The following is an 18,191-nucleotide window of genomic DNA, read 5'->3' on the forward strand; positions in this document are numbered from 1 at the left end:
CCAATCGATCGAGCTAAACAGTGTCATTCCCCCTCAAAATATTGCCATTATATTCAAGTGACTCACACTTAAATATGTATTTAAATGGGCATTTTTGTGGGAAGCATTCTTCTATTAAATAAAGCCCCAAAGAGCAACAGAAAAATGGGTAAAACATTTCAAATCAGATGCAATCCCCAAATCAACATGTCATTTTTAACATTAGAATTGAGTCTGACCAAGGAACCATCAAGGCAAATCTGTCACATGACACCGATGTCCAATCAGGTTCCGATGAGGGGGGGGGGGGATTTTCAACAAGGAAGTAATGAACTTTTTAAACTTTATCTTGTAAGCAAAAACATTTCTTTAAATATTTTTCAATTAAAGAATTTAATTGTTGGCATTTTACATAGTGCCCTATGTTTAGTAGCCATTTATTTGTTGAAAAGGTAGTCAAATATTGCCTGAATATACAAGTAAATTAACAAAAGGTCTCCAATGCTTTGATCTGTGTGTCTGTCCTACCTTATCTGTTTGAGTTCTCCAGCCAGGATTTGCAGGTAGTAGAGGGCTCTGCCCACGGCGAGCACCACCTGAGTGTGATTACAGGCTGCCACACTGATGTTCCTTCCCTGGGGTTCCTTCCACTCACTCACTAATGCCTTGCTGTCCTGGAGCACTAGACGGACTGAGCCTGATGTTATCTGAAGGCACATAAACTAACATATAAAACTTGTTTTGTGCAGCAGTTTATCAATGTTCCAGGAGAGTTGACAAAAGCATTCTGTTTTTAAAAAAAAAATATGAACATGACAGAAGATTATATCATTCCCAGCCTGGAATGTGGACTTAATAAAAATGGCCTCTGCTAGTTTTTTTAAAAAGTGAAAATAAAATTGTTCTGCTTTAAGTAATTTTGGGGATATTACAAGAAAATACAAAAGTCCCACATCAGCAGAGAAAAGACTGTAATTAAAAACTATGAATGGATATTACAGTTAGCCTCTATTTACAATACTGCCTGTGTGTAGGGACAGGAATCGTCAGTGATCGTTATCTTGATCAATTACTCACTTAACAGGTTTGCACTACAGCATAATTAAAGGATTTATTCAGCATACTATAAAAATCTACCCTTACTGTTATGCCCAGCTTAACTTGGCTTGTCAGGGAAAGATAGATTCAGTGATGTGGAGTATATTTAGTATCGGCGTATATTCTTTGATCTCTGAGCGTCCGAGTTTCAAAGGGCTATTGTAGGATCATAAGTACCATCTACCACTAGCTGTTAATAAATGGAAGGAAAAAACAAAATTAATGCTTTTAGTTCAAAAATACCAATAAATCAGGAGACAAAGGAGTAGCAGCTTTCAAAGACAGGCCCTGTTGTCATAACAACGTCATGGCTCAGGGGCTAATGCCAAGCAGAATTTCCAGCAACTTCCATTCTCATTTCACAAAATCCTGAATTTAGAAGTGCCACATCTAATATACATGAAGTCCTTCCTCTGATATTCAGAGTTGCCCTTTCCATTTATGAACGATTCAGAGCGAGTGAAGTATCTCTTATTAAACGTTGAATCGTCCAAGTTAAATTATTAAACTTTTCAGTGCATTTATTTTAAAAGGCCTGAAACTTTTGTTGATTCAAACCTGAATGAGTTGATTGTGTGCCACGTTTCCACAGTAAAACGTCTGCTGGTTATCCACAAATCCCGGCAGTTCAGTCTCCTCAACCTCTTCGCCGCTCAGCATCAACACTCTTGAGGAAAAGACACACTTTTGAATCGATTCTACACTTGACAGGGGTCCTGCACAGATAACACTCACCGTGTCTGTCCCACAAAAGACAGAACTAGCATGTCATCAGTCTCTCTACCTGCTTCAGAACGGAGCGGCCATAAACCTTGAAGAGAATTCAAGAGAGGGTGTAAGCAATGCTTGTGTCTACCAAACTGCCCACTGAAAACTGATATGTCTGGAAATGCCCTCGCGTTGGAAGCTGTAAACTCTGTAGATCCCTCTCGGAGAGCCATCGATTGTGTAAGTGAATAATTGCTTCTCATTAGGAAGCTGGCAGCAGCTGAGTTTTAGGGAAAAGATTTTCAATAAATGACTGAAGCTTAACAAGAACAAGCAGATCCCACCTGGCCCGTGTGTCTTACTTAACCTTGCAAGAACAGATTCAGGAGAGGAGGAAAACATTGAATAACACAGGTGAAACATGTGATCCCTGAACTGTGAATAACTTGCATCTAATACATGTTTCTGTGCAAGTCATCATTATCCATCTGCTCACGTCTGTCTGCTTCACAGCCATACAGGTGTTTTAGCTACAGTATATGTGCAGTTGCCTGTTCTGTGTGTTATCTGAAGACACAATCTTAACATATAGATCTTTTACATAGATGGTTGTTTGTCTATTACATAGATGGTTGTTTGACAGCAATTTAGCTATGACTGAAGCATTTGTGCTGCATCAGATGTGCGTCAGTAGACACAAAAAATATGTTGTCCCTGTAAAATAAATTTGATTTTAAAAACTATAAACAACCTTGCTTTTAATCTTTGCAGCTCATCGATTGGTGTGACGAGGAGCAGCTTTTCATAAAAACTGATAAGTTTATTGTTGTATGCAGAGAAAATGTGAGCTTTAGTCTACATGAAAGGATGTTCAAAACAGCAAAATGCATGAAACATTTTAAAAAATGATGAAAAATCCTCCACTGGTTTCTGAAAAAAGCTTCAAGTATAAAATTTAAATATGCTCAAACTCACATACATAATAAGATCAAAATGTTTTGGGGAACCATCTTTTGTCTGGAATGTGTTCTGAAGTGAAGGTGAAAAACACTTCATTGTTCATGGATTCCAGCCCACTCCTCACATCTTTGCACCATCTCATACAGATTTTTACTGAAATATTTGAAATATTCATGTTATACATCTCCAGAGCCAGAAACAAGAAAGTGACCTTGAGTCTCATGTATAGTGCAGACAGCTGACATGTCTGGTAGAGCTCACAGAAAAATATGAAGAATGATCATGTTTGTCACAATGGCTGGCTAAAAATGACAGTTAATTGTCCCAATCACAACATCATACACTGCTGTGGGAAACGATTTAGTGAGAACAAATGTGTATCTCAACCATGGCAAATCCAAGACAAATGACAGCTGAGCCATCTGCACTCACATGAGCAGGTCATGCATGAATAATCAACATCTGGCATCTGCACAAGGCCAAACCAACACACCTGGGGGGCTCAATTGGCCGAACTGTTGAGTCAGTAAAGGATTCGAGTCCTGACAAAAATGAGGTTTTGATTGTGATGTAAAAGGGATACAAATAAACATACACACAAACCTTTGATTCCCGGGAGGTCAATGCTGGCATGCTCGTGAATTCCAATACCGTTGCGGATAATCCGCAGAGAGCCTTCCTTGAATGCACCCGAACATGTCACCAGCTGAGAGAAAAAGACAAAACAATTATTTCCCCCCCTTTCATACGGCTGAATTACTTTTGCTTCTTTAACAGCCTAACTGATCTGATGGTGAAGGATGGCGGGACATTATTGGGTGATATATGGTCTCATTAGATTAAGACAACTCAAATGTCTTTGGATTTACCGGTAATCAATAAAAACAGCACAAGCGGCAAAAGCAGTAAGAAATATTTTTGAGGACTTAAATTTGTTAACAGTGGAGAATAAAACACAGCAAGTGAGGTTCAAGACCCCAAAGTACTTTTATGTCCGTGGAGAGCACAAGAATGTTATTTATTCATCCAGTCATGGTACGCTAATGAGATTAAAGTCAGAATTTGTATAATCTCAGCCCCTAAAGCCTGCCAACTCACACAACTCCCTTAGCCGTGTGCTGAAAGATGCTTCCGCACGCACTCTCTTTCATGGGACAAACAGAATCCTGATATTCAGTAAGTCTTTATTGTAGGGTTTACAATGCATGGCCCAGACTGTGGAGCATTACATATGTCATTATGATAATTCATCTGGTGTGACTGCAGGTGATGCATGCTGAATGTTGAATGAAAGTAATTGCGTTTTCTTTATTCTTTATTCATCTTAAAAGATGAAATGACGTGTTATACCTGTGCATACACGAACGCAGTGATTCTGAGCTTTTATATCTGTTTACTGACTTATTAAACTTGATGATTCTGAACTGAAAATGTTCAGGGCTATTTGAGGGAATACTGTTGGTGTTGAAGGCCTGAAAAACCAATACATGATATTACATATCAAGCTGTGTTTTGGCAGTTGAACAAAAAAGCCTATTTAGGTTTTGAAATTCATTTTAACATGAGGCATAAATGAGGTGCTGACAATTTTGAGGTGGACACAAGACGTGCGCCAATAGAAAGAGACCAAAACAAAAGATAAATAGTAATAATAATAATAAAGCTGATTAGACATAACTGATATTAAGGCTGTACAAGATTAACTGTTGAATTAAAAACAAATCTATAGTGGTTATTGAAAAAAGCAGTGTGCTGTGGTTTTACTATCTACAGAAAACTTGCTCCTTCTGCCCAGTTTCATCTGGCTGCTGTGGTATGTTGCATTCTTTATTCTGCTGATAAAAATACGAATTAAGCACTTATTTGCATGGGTTCTGTGCCCAGAGAATAAAAAGATGTAAAGATGAACACAAAAACGGAGATACAAGATAAGTCTATCCTGTGGCTCCAAAGAGAGCTTTCAGTGATCATCTTGTTATGCTGAAGTACATCCTTTGGTAATCACCCCAGGACGCTCTTTAAAATTGTCTCAATGATTTCCCTTAAACATCTAACAGGCGGAGAATTTTGTAATCATAATTTGTTACTCCTGTTTTTTCTGGCACCATAAATCTTGTTTGTGCTCTGCAGATATGAAAATATTAACTTTAAATTAGTACCTGTCCTTGGCCCTGCCTCTCCAGATCGACAACACACATGTCCACAATGGGGCCAAGATTGGTGAACGTCTCCATCACAGTCACGAATGAGCCCTGATCGTTGCTGTCGACGTTGAGCTGGAATGCAAAAATTTGGAGTGATCAAATTTCCCAAACATCAGAGGAAAAATTCAGATCAGAAAACAAACAAACACGTGTATCATAATCCAATATTAATCTGAGTATGAATCGAGTATTTTTTTTTTAAATGGGTAATGTCCTCCAGGGTTAACAAGAGTTTAAATTAAAGGCAACTGAACAACTCCCCTTAGCCAGGGTTTTGGTGTGCTACTCTCACCTTCACAAGCTGGGGGTCTCCAAGTCTGGAGCCAACGAAGACCACGCCATTGTCCAAGTAGGTCAAACACTCGGCAATAGAAGTCTGGTGTTAAATAAAATAAAACATCTGATTTCACTTAATCTCAACCCAGAGCCTCTATCAGTTAACTATGGCAAAACCAAACTTGTTTTTTATACCTGCACATAATGTATGTTCAAATACGAAGACACCTTGTTCATTATAAAGCATCAAATAACACATGTTTAGCTACCAGAAGATAACAGAGATTATACTTAATTCATACACTTCAACTATACAACAATATTAGCAGTTGCATCAGTAGAACATCAAGTAGGAACACCACCCCAAAATAAGAGAACAGTTAACCTCTCCAAGCAGCTCCACATGCAGGTCTTTAAGAGCCACTGTGCCATCCATTAGCTCCTCTTTCTCCAGGAGCAACATGAAGAGGCGTCCCTCCATGTCCCCCAGCAGGTATCGCGAGCCATTTGGGTCAACCCGGTTGTGACAAACAATGGTGCTTTGCTGGAAACAAGAAGAGAGCATAGTGGATCACAGGGAGTTAAAGCCTGCAAAAAGCTATTTGAATTATAGTGCAGAAAAAGTCCCCCTCGTCGTCTCCTCATGCATCATCTCTACACTTATAATGAGCACGTCAAAGTACAAGTCATTACTGTTAGTTGTGTTCTTTATTACAGAAACATGGTGCAAAGAGTGTCTCCTTAAGTCAAGATTAAATCATTTTACTGGGTTACAGTCTCTTTTACTTGACAAAGGAAAGATTAAAAGTCTCCTTCCCATTCTGTCAGGAACCTGTACTCACTTCAAAACTGGAGCAGTAATACAAGCGTATATTCAGAAATAGCAGATCCATTTTCTTTTTGGATTTCTGTGCATAGTTTATTTTTAGTTCCATGTCTAGGTACCTAAGACTAAAAGTTTAAATTTATATTCCATTGTCTAGAAAATATGGTGTATAGATATATAGAAAAATATGAATCTTGAATTATTCAAAAATTTGCATGCTGTTTGTTAATGTCAAAATGTGAGTGTTAAAGCTTATTTTCTGCAAACAAAATATACCTCAGGGTAGAAATAAAGAACGTTTGAACCTTTAATATCTTTATCATTAGATATAATTTTATTTCAGACATTGTAATCCAAAAAAGGATCCAAAACATTAAATTTCACAACCTGTCAGACATAGTGGGAGGAAACTATAAATGGATTAGATTTTAACTGTTGAAATGACTAAAAAGCGCTTTGGGGTAACCTGGCTTGTGTAATATTAAGAGTGTAAAATCAAACTTATTATGATTATGTATGGTAGATATGTGAAGCTTTTATCATGAGGATATCGAATAAATCTAGCTATAGAAACCTGGCTGTACAGATAGTTTGTTATAACAGAATATTCTACCTTTATTTGATCAATATAATATTTTGGAAACTGACAGTGAAAACTAGGCTGTCCTATTCTATCCATTTAAATTTCTGTCCCTTTTCTTAAACTCCTCCCTGTAATATGTGCAAATTAATATGAACTTATTTATGGTTGCTGCTTTGTTTGTCTTTGTTTGCCTCCCCCCAAATTGCTCCACTTGATTCCGTCCCTCCTGTGCTCTGATGTCCATCGGCTACAATGATAGAGCAGCAGGTTGCATATGCATTTAATCATGAAACAAAATTAATTCATTAATTCTAAAAATGTATTCACCTCGCATCGATGCTTTCATTTTGGCAGCCCTATTTTAAGCATTTAATCCTAGGAAACCTAAGGCTACTTCATAAAATATGAGGCGAACAGGAATTTAAAAGAACACACATACAATATTCAGGCACATTTGAAAGCTTAAAAAAAAACAGTCTTCAATGTAATTGCAAGATAGGCTGAGTAGCAGCATAGCCATGATTGGAACATAGCATTAAAATTATTGTGGCGGGATTTTGATTTACTTGTCTTCAGTAGAAGGTATTATTATTTTCACAAGCCCATTTCTCATTTGACTGTGTCTTTACAATTTTCTTTTTCTCCTCTTGTCTTTCAGAGGCACCGCTCATGTTAAATAGTTACGGTAATCTTTTTATTTTCACAATTCTTCCCTCAGCTGAATGACACCATCATTATTGTACCAGGTTCCACAACTGAAGCCAGTTGGCTGGACCACCATAGACCAGGCTGCAAATAAACATACACAGGCAATTCTCCATGATTTTTTTTCTCACTTGTTCTCTTGAGACGGATAACTCTAATATTGAGCTGCCAGAAATCCAGTTGTACGCTTAAGAGCATGCTTCTGTAGTTCAAAACCGGAATGCTTCAGCATTGGGACTTTGATGTACACAAAGGGCCATCAAAGGTTTTAGGGCCTCTTCTATAAAACATCAGCTGAGCGACATCAGCTAACACTACTGTGAAAACTGTTAGAGATGTCCAGCTTGCAAAGCAACTGCAGGTTGTTGAGTAATCACTGATCAGGTTTGTTGTTTCTTTATACAAAAGGAATAAGTCACTATGACATACCTTAAATGCAACATTTCCAATGCAACTAATTTTGAACCGACCATATCAGATGCATTCTCCCTTCCTCCCACAGTATCAAAAATGCCAAACGACCGCCACAGAACATTCTCTAATTATAGAAGCAGGATGCTGCTGGAGAACTCTACTGGGTCTTGAGCTTTGTTAAATATGAGAAGGGCAGCAGACTTAATCTTGATGGTATAACATCGAAAATGCTGCCGTACTGGGAATTTAAGTCATCACTGCAGCAGTTCTGCCTGGAATTTGAATTTCACTTCAGGACATATAACTTCAGTAATATTTATCACAAACACCAATGTTTGCACAATCTTTTAGCTTTTTGTTGATGATAAAAGATATTTAGGGAATATGTGTGTGGGACTTTTTTTTGGCAAAATCTCCATTTTACTGAAGCTATTTTTAGTCCTTTCAATATAAATGAACTCTCAAGATTAGACCAACACTTAATACTGATAGTAATTATCCATTCTAAAATTCTGTGCATAGTGTAACCCCTAATTTTTTACTAAAATCACGCACCATGACACACACTACGTAGCAAACACACTCCCATTCTAGTGAATAGGTGCATTTCCACGACATCCCAGAAGTGCCACAGTGCTCCACTGCATCCAACATTGGCTCCAGGTTCATTTTTCAGCAACTGCGCTCTCACGATGCACCAATCCACATTGCTCAGATTGCACCAAATAGGAAAGACCCACATCTGCCCAAATCTAAAACTTGACACAAGCTCGGATATGGACTACAGACTGTAAACCCCCCCCCCCCGCTATAAAAAATAAATAAATCACACTACACAAATAGTAAAAGTGAGGTTGCTAAGGAAAAACGCATGAGGAGAAACAATGGAATGAAATTTATGTTAAAATATTTAATATTTTATTAAATATTGTAAGTCCCGATTTTGGAACTCTGCGCACACATAAAGTGCACCGCATTATAAGGTGCCCTGTCCATTTTGGAGAAAATTTAAGACTTTTAGGTGTGCCTTATGGTCACGCAAATACGGTATTTTGTTTACAAAGACTTGTATTGATAATTAACGCAACGGTTGAACTTAACATTCGAGCCAAAAAGACACCGCGTGAAAATTGAAAGACTTTTGTCTTGCAATTTCACACCGTTAAGTTCAACCATCATGTTAATTATCATTGCAAGTGTCTGAATTTCATGATCGCACAGGGGTACTAGCAATCCTCACATGAGTTTGTGATTATGTTCCGGGGGAGAGGGTATGCACTGTCACTCACTTCAAATTTACCGTGCTTTGGGACACAGATGCTTTTAGTGGAAATTGGAGGTAATGTTGGTATGCAACAGCGAGCTTGTTCTCTCTATGCAGTCTTTTCTACACAGCACATCATTTTACATGTGACAAAGACATCTGTCATTTGTTTTTAATCTCAAAATTAATTTATATTTAAAAAGAAAACTGAGCCTACTATGACAACAAACCAATTATCGCTGTGTTAGCAAGACAGCACAGTCAAACAATTCTTGTCACTTGATGAATCGTCAAAAGATAAGTCTCACATTCATCTCCTTTAAAAAGAGATGCAAGAGGAATCAGTACACAACACAATACAGATCAATACAAGTGAGGTATTTACCTTAATGGTAGGTGGTGCGATGGCCAAGTATTTGTCTCCATTGTGGTAAGTGATGGACTCCTGTCCTATGATAATAGCGCCCCCAAACGGCTCTGGCACTGAAATACAAGCAGGCAGAAATTGTCTTCAATTTCATACAAACTAGTTTTGAGTTAACAGGGTAACAAGGGCTAAAAACTAAATCAATTATTAAACTGCAATCAGTAGTTAAAATGAGAAAAATCTACTTTTGCTGTCACGATATTGGCATAATACTACATAGCTTATTATGATTTCATCAATAACTACTGTACCTGGGATGACCATAGATGCCTCAGCCTCCACGTTCTCTTGTTTCCAGGGACCTTTGTTGAACTCTTTCTCCCTCAGAGAAACCTCATAGGTCTTCACATGGCGCCCCTGCGGGTCCTATGTTGCCACGTTGAGAAGAGATATTAAAAATTCTTACTTTTTAATACGCTGACTTAGAATGTTAAAAAGTAAAGAAAAATATAGAAAGGTAAAGTGTACATACACCCTGGTATTTACAATAATGCTCACATTGTAAATGTACTGAATAATGAGTTTTTACAGAACGCAGTTGACACATCTCCTTGAAAATTTAAAATTTCTCCTATGAACACTGAAACACATACACAGTGCATGATTTAAAACATTCTTGCTCTCAATCAATGATTTCCTGCATTTAGCTGGAGTGTGCCTTGTAAACACACTGCCTGCTGTTCCAGAAATGACTGCAATACACCCAAGAGGTGAGCCCACACATCTCTGTGTTTAAAGCTTACACTGCTGCTCCACACACCAGAATAAGGCCTTCGAGGGCCACCTGACATGTCAGCCTCAGATCGCTAAAGTGAAGTCCTACCTGGTAGATGAAGCAGACAGTTGGAGCCTGACAGCCATACAGGAAGTGTACGTCTATAACCTGCAGCTCCTCCAGTCTGATGTTGTAGGCCTTGAGTTCCCGGTTGTCTCGGTCTAACGGGATCACCTTGAATAGTCCATCATAAAGCCGCAGGCCAATCATTCGGCACTCTGGGTCCACAATTCCAATAATGCCAGTTTCTGATGGACGCCCAATGGGATCCTGAGAATGTAAGGTATAAAAACAAATATTCATCTTACTTGCATTGTTTTTTTTAGTACAGTAAGTTGCACATAGTGTGAAGGAAAATAGCGAGTAGTTATTTCATACAACTTGTGTCCCACCCACCTTGACATTGCCGTGAGCACGGGTGATGATGTCAATGCTCTCTCCGTTCTGTTTGTATTCTAGGATGCAGGCGTTGTACTTGGATGTGAGAATGAACAGCAGGTCTTTGCTCTCACCCTTAAATAAAAAAGCACTTATCAAACATCTAAATGCACAGACCTGCTTCTAATTTAATGAGCTGAGCTGTGATCCGTAATCAAGCCCAAATTATCAGTGACACACTTCACCCATCTGTGAACCCACCTCACAACCACTCATTTATTTTTATTTAAGATGTTCATATTTATTAATTCATTTTTGCTCAACTTCAGGCAATGCAGGGACTTGAGAAGACATTTGAGGGGGTGTGTGTGATGGTGTGTATCTTAGATCCTCACCTTATAGTGGATGACTGTACTCCTATGCAACATCACAAATTTATCTATAAAATACTTTTTCTTGTTTCAGTTTTATAAAATAAAGTATACACCTTGGGCCTCTTAACACAAGTCAGCAAAAAATACTGGTTTAGAACAGTTAAACCCACAACCTTGACCCCAAGAGAAAGCCTGATGGACACTTAGTGATTTACATCTGCAAGCATATCAATTGACCACAACACAACATTTTATGTACTTTTCTATTTTTGTATCTTTGTTTTTACACTTACTCTTCTTAACTGAACCTAAATTATGGGGACACATCTCAGTGGGAGAGGACAGTTGTTTCATAACTAATAAATAATTCACAGAAAGGTGCCCCAGTAGGATAGTTAATGAAAATAAATAAAATTGACATTTTCACAGAGGTTTGTAGACATTTATTCTCACTGGATATAGTTAAGACGGTTTCAAGTTCAGTTGCAAAACAAGTTACCAACACTCAACAATCACACACCTTTGGTCTGAAGAGTTCCATAACAGCAATTTTTCCATACATGCCCACTTCCTTGACGGGCCTGAGACCTTCTGCTGTGACCACATAAATCTCCAATCGGGTGTTCTTAGCAATGAGTAGATTGAGGTCCTCGGCGGACGTGAAATGACCTGTTCAACACAAAATTGCCTTCCAAATATCAACACCATGAATACATCTCAAATCATATTTAAATAAGGTTACTGATTCATGAAAAATTCAACATTTCATTCTTTAAACAAATGCAATCACTAAAGAGTTTAGTATGGGAGAGAAAACATTTTGAAATTGAAATATTTAATCTACAACTAATCAAATTAGGTTACAAAGGCAGAGCTATCGGCAGTTTCACAACGTGCAAACTACGTTTTATTACATTTATTTTATTACAACGGTGAGTCGACACTAGATAATAATTAATGTTTTAATTAATTTTAGCGAGAAAGAATCACGCCTTATATGATTTTTATCTTGGCTTAAGCGCATTCAACTGGACTTCAGTAGTTGTTCGAAACTAACAAACTAACAAAACTTCTGTTAAAAAACTGTTAGTTTTTCTAATACGTAACAGAAGACCAGTTGAATTCGCTTTAGCCAAGATTCTCTTCGAACTGGTCGACTGAGAAGTCACCGACACGTGTGTTATATCGGTAATATTTTGACAGACACCATCTTAACGTAACGTGTTGGAGGGCATTGCCCTATTTTGGTCAGGGTGAAATGGAAGAAAACCCTTGAGAGATGACGCAGTTATAGCGTCGGCTCGGGCAGTCTGCACATTTGATGCACTTTGCAACAGCAACGGTGCGATGCAATTTTATGTCAACAAGTCATGTGGGTCAGCCCCAGTCACGAAAACTGTTAACTCGGGAGCATATTCGTCAAATAGGATAACATGGTTGCGTTCGGTATAAATTCCATAAATATGAGAATACCACAAACGGCCTAGGCCTGTTTAAATGAACAAGAGGGACGATAGCGATTAATATTGCTGCGGGCCCTCCGGACGGGGCTGTAATTCAGTCAGCGCGGGAGCTCAGCAGCTAGCATGCAGGTAAAAAATGGTTCAACAACGCAGTTACGAAAAGTCAAACCACAGCGAATACTTACCCGTTATGCAGGCATTCACTGCCGTCGGTTTCTGTGCTGTCACCACGTAGTTGTACGACATTTCTTACAACGACAATATACAAACACAAGCGAAGTGTCTTATTCTCACAACAGTGGAGAAATCATTTGAGAATTACTATCCCGGAAGTACTTGAACAAGCTGTTGCGGCCTTGGATGGTACGAGGCACGGAACCAGCGGCAACCACTGAACTACAGCGCCCCATGTGTTGAGGAGGTAATACGTCACACACAACAATATTTCCTATTACAAAAAGCGCTGAATTAAATGTTAATGTAGACAAATACTCTAGTTCAGGTACTAAATTGTATATCTGCACGCCATCATGTATAAATTAGCATACATTTACCATATATCCAACTACCCTTACTGCACTATTTCGGGGTGAGTCTCGGTGAAAGGATTGATGATTGAGGACAGATTGTCCTCAATCACATGTCTCCAAATAATGAAAAGAAAGTTATGGTTGCCCAGTTACCCAAAACCATCCGGGTGTGTAGGTCACGTGACTCACACTAATTTTCTGCGTTTTGATTGGATAGGAGCGATGAAAGGCGGGAACAAGCTGCAAATAAGGAAGTGCAATTTGCCCTGCACAGAAATGTGTTTACTCTAGTTTACTCCATTTATTTTGTCATCATTAACAAACAGCATCGGGAAAAAACATGACGAACGACGCACACAAAACCCAGAGTTTACGAAAACGTCGAGGAAACGGTTTACAAAAGCCAACACTAAACAGGTTTGCATTTTAAGCAGAGGCTATTTTTATTACTGCATCATGTTGTCACGGTTAGATTCGACCCAGAAATGGAATCAAAAATGTAGATCTCTTTTTGCTTCTAATTTTTTTTATTTATTATTTACGGATACGGATACAACAGAGAATTATACAATGGTGTTTAATATCTTGAATATCAAAAAAATATTAACTAAAGACCAATAGGTGAACTGCTGGTAAAATATTGCACAACGACAAAGCCTATTACGGTGACTATTTGTTCATTGGTGCAATTATGTGTAAGAAAAAGACCACTTTTGGATAGCTGTATTGTCAGCCCCTTCAGGAAATGTCCAATGTGTCAAATATTATTGGTTAGAGTGGTTGTGATTGCAAAAAATACGCGAATTCAGTTGAATTGGCGCGCTTTTTTATTTTATCACGAGTTCCTTGATTTGAAGAATATATGTAAATCAATTAGTCAAAGTGTAAAGCGTGAGACATAAATGCAACCGTGTATTTAATCCCAAATTACTACAGAACTTAAGTTGATGATACACAAAACTGTATTGAGTAGAGTAGAATGATATTACTTCATTAAATTCCATTGTCCTTACAGCACTCCTGTCAGTTTGAAGGAAAATTTGCCCCACCAGAAAAGAAACCATTTCCACTCTGACTTGTGGTTCTGGCTGACTTTGCAGAACTGGATATTGGACTTTGGAAGGCCTATCGTCATGGTAATAAGGCTTTATAAAATGATCATTATAAAGAATCACTGCCACAGCTGAATTTGCTGATTGATGGGACTAAGTTGTATCTTGTGGTGTGTTACAGATAATCCTTCCTCTGGAGTGGTTTCCCCTGAACAAGCCCAGCGCTGGAGACTATTTCCATATGGCCTACAATGTCATAACACCATTTCTTATGCTAAAGGTAAGTGTTATTAATACATTTATGCAAAGTTCATGCATGTCTTCGGGAATGTAGAAAACAATGTGATTTGACATTGACAGTACTTTTTTTTTTTGGGATGGAAATGTATACTTTCATGTAGCTTAGAGATTTATTTCAATCTTCCAGTTTGAGGATATTTACATTGTTCATTTCACTACTTGCAGAAATATATCTTCTAGTTGGGATAGGTTCCAAAGGAGGGTCCTCCTGACCCTGAATGGGATATTGCAGTCAAGAAATATATATATATATATATATAAATGAGGAAAAACTAATATAATTGGAAGAACCATTTGAACTGAAGACTTGGCTAAATCCTTTGCAAACAACAGTGCTATAAATAATTTATGACAAGAAAAGGTATGTTAGGTGTTTTGGAGAACTTTCTTTAGCTGAAGTTCCAGAATCAATTATTTGGATGAATATTATTATTATTATTATTATAATTTATATAGCTTTGATTAATTCATAATCAGAATTTTAAATGTTTGGAGTGTTAAAGTTTATCTTTGAGTTTTATTTACCTTCAAAGCAGCATCCAGACTTCAAAACTGCTTCATTGAAATGTTAATCTCTCATGAAGAAAATGCATTGTCTTGTCACCAGTTGATTGAGCGCAGTCCGAAGGCACTGCCTCGCTCCGCTGTCTACCTCTGCATCATCACTTTTGTCATGGGAGCCAGCATCCACTTGGTGGGAGACTCCATCAATCACCGGCTCATTCTGAGTGGGTATCAGCTCCATCTGTCAGTCAGAGAGAATCCCATCATCAAAAACCTCAAACCTGCATCTCTGGTCAGTGGGAAACACTGTTAATTACACTATCATCTTTTTTTGTATTTTTGCTTGAGCAGAGATCCTTTATAGCTTTTCTTGCCTTGGCTCATGCTAACCTGCACCAACTGTTGTGGTTGTCACCGAGACATGGATTGATGTGTGGCATATATGTGACCGGACAGAAATAATAGGCACATTTTACAGAATGGCTAAAGAAAGTTCTCCAAAACACTTGACATCCATACATTCCCCTGTCAGGTTCGTATGTATATTGTGAAGAAAACTAAGTGGATCTTTCTAAATAGATATTTTAGTTGTACAATAGCTAGATTGTGCTTTTTTTACTTAGATGAAGGCTGACAGAACAGTTAGCTGTGTTTATATGTTTTATAGGATTATTTTTTATAAATTATACAGAATTTATCATTGGTGCTCCGTTCAGTGATGTTCTGTAATCCCCCCATGTACCATAATTGCGTCAGTATAACGTACCAGTGGGTGGCGCTGTTGCTTCAGGCAGAATAGGGACTTTCTCCTAATCGTGAGTTCTTTTCTTCTTTCCCCACAGATTGACTCCTTTGAGCTGCTGTATTTCTATGATGAGCAGCTGGGACACTTGTTGTGGTACGTGTTTAAGACTTCTTAAAACAAATAAGTGTAATAATGAGTGTGGCTGCTGCTTCACACGTTCCCTGAGATTCACTTGTGCAGTTAAGGCACCTTTTTAAATGAACAAATCAAATCCCTCTTCAGCTATCGACTGCACGTGACATGATATAATGGATCAACTGCATGTGATATGACATAATGAATGGGCACAGCTGAAAATCAGGCAATTCACACATATTTTGAGTCCACCCACACATTTACAGATGGCAGCATAAAATGGCTTTCTGTTTCACCTTTGTATAAACGGCCATGAAAGCCACCAATCTTCCATTTGGCTTGTTCACGGACCTACAGGAGATGCTTTAAATCTCTATATTCTTTGAAAAGCCATTATATAACATAAATGAAAAACCACATCAGTATGTCACAGCCGTTGTTCATGTGTTTAGAAATGTATACCTGCCACAAATCAAACGTTCACCATCACATATAGAGGGTTCATGACATGAAATGATGGTTGACAGAGTTTTGAAGAACTGTTTGTCTCCACCAGTTTCATCTGCAGTTCCTCAGGTCTTTGAAGCTTTTCTTTGTCATTCAAGGTATATTCCTTTCTTCATCGTCCTGACCCTCTACTTCAGTGGATGCTTCACCAAGGCCAAAAAACAGGAATCGTTCCCTGTCTCTGGTTGGCTGTTGCTGGGGCCAAGTGCACTCTATTACTGGTACGTCACCACTGAAGCCTTGCTCATCATTTATTGACGTAAACATGTTTCACACAACTTGCGTAACAGCAAATGGATCTTAAATGAATGTTATAGCACTATGAATGTTATAGCACTATGAATGTTATAGCACTATGAATGTTATAGCACTGTGTCTACATGGACGAAGGGTTTTTAGTGAAGAGGAGCACCTACACACAGAGGTTGCAATCTATCTACCGGTGCTTGTAAATACAGAAACGGCGTTTGCGGTGCGTCAGTTTAGGGGTACTTATCAATCCTAACCATACAAAAACAGCATATATTCTGACAATATTATGTAACTTTGAAAATATATGTTGCCTCGCTGTGGCTCATCTTTCATTTGAAAGAACTGAAAAAAGGGGTAGTCTGCAGAAAGCAGTGACCTGCTTGGCAAGGACGCAGCATGTCTTCTCAGGCAGTGTTATGGAACACACACCACTGGAGGTCTGCACCGATTTTGAAACATTTTAGAAAGTGGACATTTAAGATTCCACTAAATAGGCTCCCTGGGATCTTCAACACGTGTTGCATTTTTTTCCTGCCAGCCAACCATGAGCAGGATCAGCCTCGTTTTCTCTGGCCCTCACTAGAGCCCTAACAAGCCAAACCTAATTTTAATTAATTTTCCACAGTTGGAGCCCACTCTGCAACTACATAGCAATCAAATATCAGGTTATTAACTTTGTCCAGTGCCCTGTCCTCTAACAAAACAGAAATAGCGTCACCATTTATTCTCTCCCTGCAGCAGACCTCTTTCATTGGCTCCCCCTGACCTGAGTGAGCCACACCAGAAACTTTGCCCTGAAATCCTACTCTAGAAAAGAGTTGCTTCATTTGGTTCTGTGGCAGTAGATGTTATCTAATGTGAATATTTGGAAAGATTTTCAAAGGTAAATGATACCACGCAACATTTACCAGCGCTGAGAAATTAGAAAAGAGCTGCAGTCGGTGTCAGAGACTTATGCTTACACATGGGACCCTTTGTGAAAGCTCTCATTTTGAATTCAAATGCATTACAGTGTGTGAATGTAATATTTCTCTGCTGTTGTCGGTCCTCAAGGTATTTGGTCACAGAAGGACAGATCACGGAGCTCTTCCTCCTCACCTTCCTCGCCATGGTAACCATCTTGATCTCTAAGCAGCACAAAGGCCTCAGGCCAGACCAGAACGGCCTGTTCCTCCTCTGCAGCTTCACAGTTACTCTGCTACTGGTGGGGCTGTGGGTGGTGTATCTGTGGAACGACCCAGTGCTGCGAGAAAAGTACCCCGGACTCATTTACGTACCAGAACCCTGGTCCTATTATACGTTACATATCAGCAAGAATCATTAACTTTCATATCTGTTTTTTGTTATTGTTTTTTTTAGAAAATAGTCTATTAAATGACTCTTAAGAACAGTGTTTGTGTGTTTATTTGTGTTCTGGGGGTCTCTTCCCGGTGGAACATGACTGAAACGCTTCCCAAAGGAGGTGTCCAGGAGCATCCGATACAGATGCTGGTTCTTCTCTTCTCTCTGTGGAGGAGCAGCAGCTCTACTCTGAGCTCCTCCCAGCTTCAGCTCGTGATAATGGAAAATAAACCTCCCAGCTGGGAGCGTTCCTGCAGGGCGAATCAGTCTGTGCTTCTGGATTTCATGAGGATTTGCTGCGTTTTTTCCTTCCACCTTCACAAGCCTCTCAGGACCTGCTGCAGAAGCGATCGTCACTATAACAGACGTTTCACTCGGTCTCTCACTCCTC

At 38.8% G+C, this 18,191-nt stretch overlaps 2 protein-coding genes across 2 annotated transcripts in view; one reads left to right on the forward strand and one right to left on the reverse strand.

Moving 5' to 3' along the window:
- Nucleotides 1–12,798, reverse strand: part of ddb1 (damage-specific DNA binding protein 1) — a 28,564-nt gene extending 15,766 nt beyond the window's left edge. The window contains exons 1-13 of the mRNA XM_003969632.3: nucleotides 12,620–12,798; nucleotides 11,492–11,640; nucleotides 10,616–10,732; nucleotides 10,268–10,489; nucleotides 9,696–9,810; nucleotides 9,403–9,500; nucleotides 5,611–5,769; nucleotides 5,242–5,325; nucleotides 4,905–5,021; nucleotides 3,349–3,451; nucleotides 1,813–1,888; nucleotides 1,636–1,744; nucleotides 508–686 (exon numbers count right to left, since the gene is read on the reverse strand). Coding sequence (XP_003969681.1) covers nucleotides 508–686; nucleotides 1,636–1,744; nucleotides 1,813–1,888; nucleotides 3,349–3,451; nucleotides 4,905–5,021; nucleotides 5,242–5,325; nucleotides 5,611–5,769; nucleotides 9,403–9,500; nucleotides 9,696–9,810; nucleotides 10,268–10,489; nucleotides 10,616–10,732; nucleotides 11,492–11,640; nucleotides 12,620–12,680 — 1,589 coding nt within the window. The 5' untranslated portion in view covers nucleotides 12,681–12,798. The remainder of the gene's footprint in view (nucleotides 1–507; nucleotides 687–1,635; nucleotides 1,745–1,812; nucleotides 1,889–3,348; nucleotides 3,452–4,904; nucleotides 5,022–5,241; nucleotides 5,326–5,610; nucleotides 5,770–9,402; nucleotides 9,501–9,695; nucleotides 9,811–10,267; nucleotides 10,490–10,615; nucleotides 10,733–11,491; nucleotides 11,641–12,619) is intronic.
- Nucleotides 12,799–13,182: 384 nt separating this feature from the next.
- On the forward strand, nucleotides 13,183–17,849 carry cln6a (CLN6 transmembrane ER protein a). The gene is made up of 7 exons (XM_003969809.3): nucleotides 13,183–13,381; nucleotides 13,980–14,100; nucleotides 14,198–14,296; nucleotides 14,924–15,112; nucleotides 15,663–15,718; nucleotides 16,306–16,428; nucleotides 17,513–17,849. Exons 1-7 carry the CDS (start codon nucleotides 13,305–13,307, stop codon nucleotides 17,781–17,783), a joined length of 936 nt encoding a protein of 311 aa, XP_003969858.1. The 5' UTR covers nucleotides 13,183–13,304; the 3' UTR covers nucleotides 17,784–17,849.
- Nucleotides 17,850–18,191: the final 342 nt, after the last annotated feature.

The sequence above is a fragment of the Takifugu rubripes genome, chromosome 13, assembly GCF_901000725.2.
Source record: "Takifugu rubripes chromosome 13, fTakRub1.2, whole genome shotgun sequence".
In the NCBI taxonomy this organism is placed as follows: domain Eukaryota; kingdom Metazoa; phylum Chordata; class Actinopteri; order Tetraodontiformes; family Tetraodontidae; genus Takifugu; species Takifugu rubripes.

Coding starts and splice junctions, on each gene's coding strand:
- cln6a (XM_003969809.3), top strand. CDS start 13,305: ATGACGAACGACGCACACAAAACCCAGAGTTTACGAAAACGTCGAGGA. Junction 13,382..13,979: donor CAAAAGCCAACACTAAACAG/GTTTGCATTTTA, acceptor TTGTCCTTACAG/CACTCCTGTCAGTTTGAAGG. Junction 16,429..17,512: donor CCAAGTGCACTCTATTACTG/GTACGTCACCAC, acceptor TCGGTCCTCAAG/GTATTTGGTCACAGAAGGAC.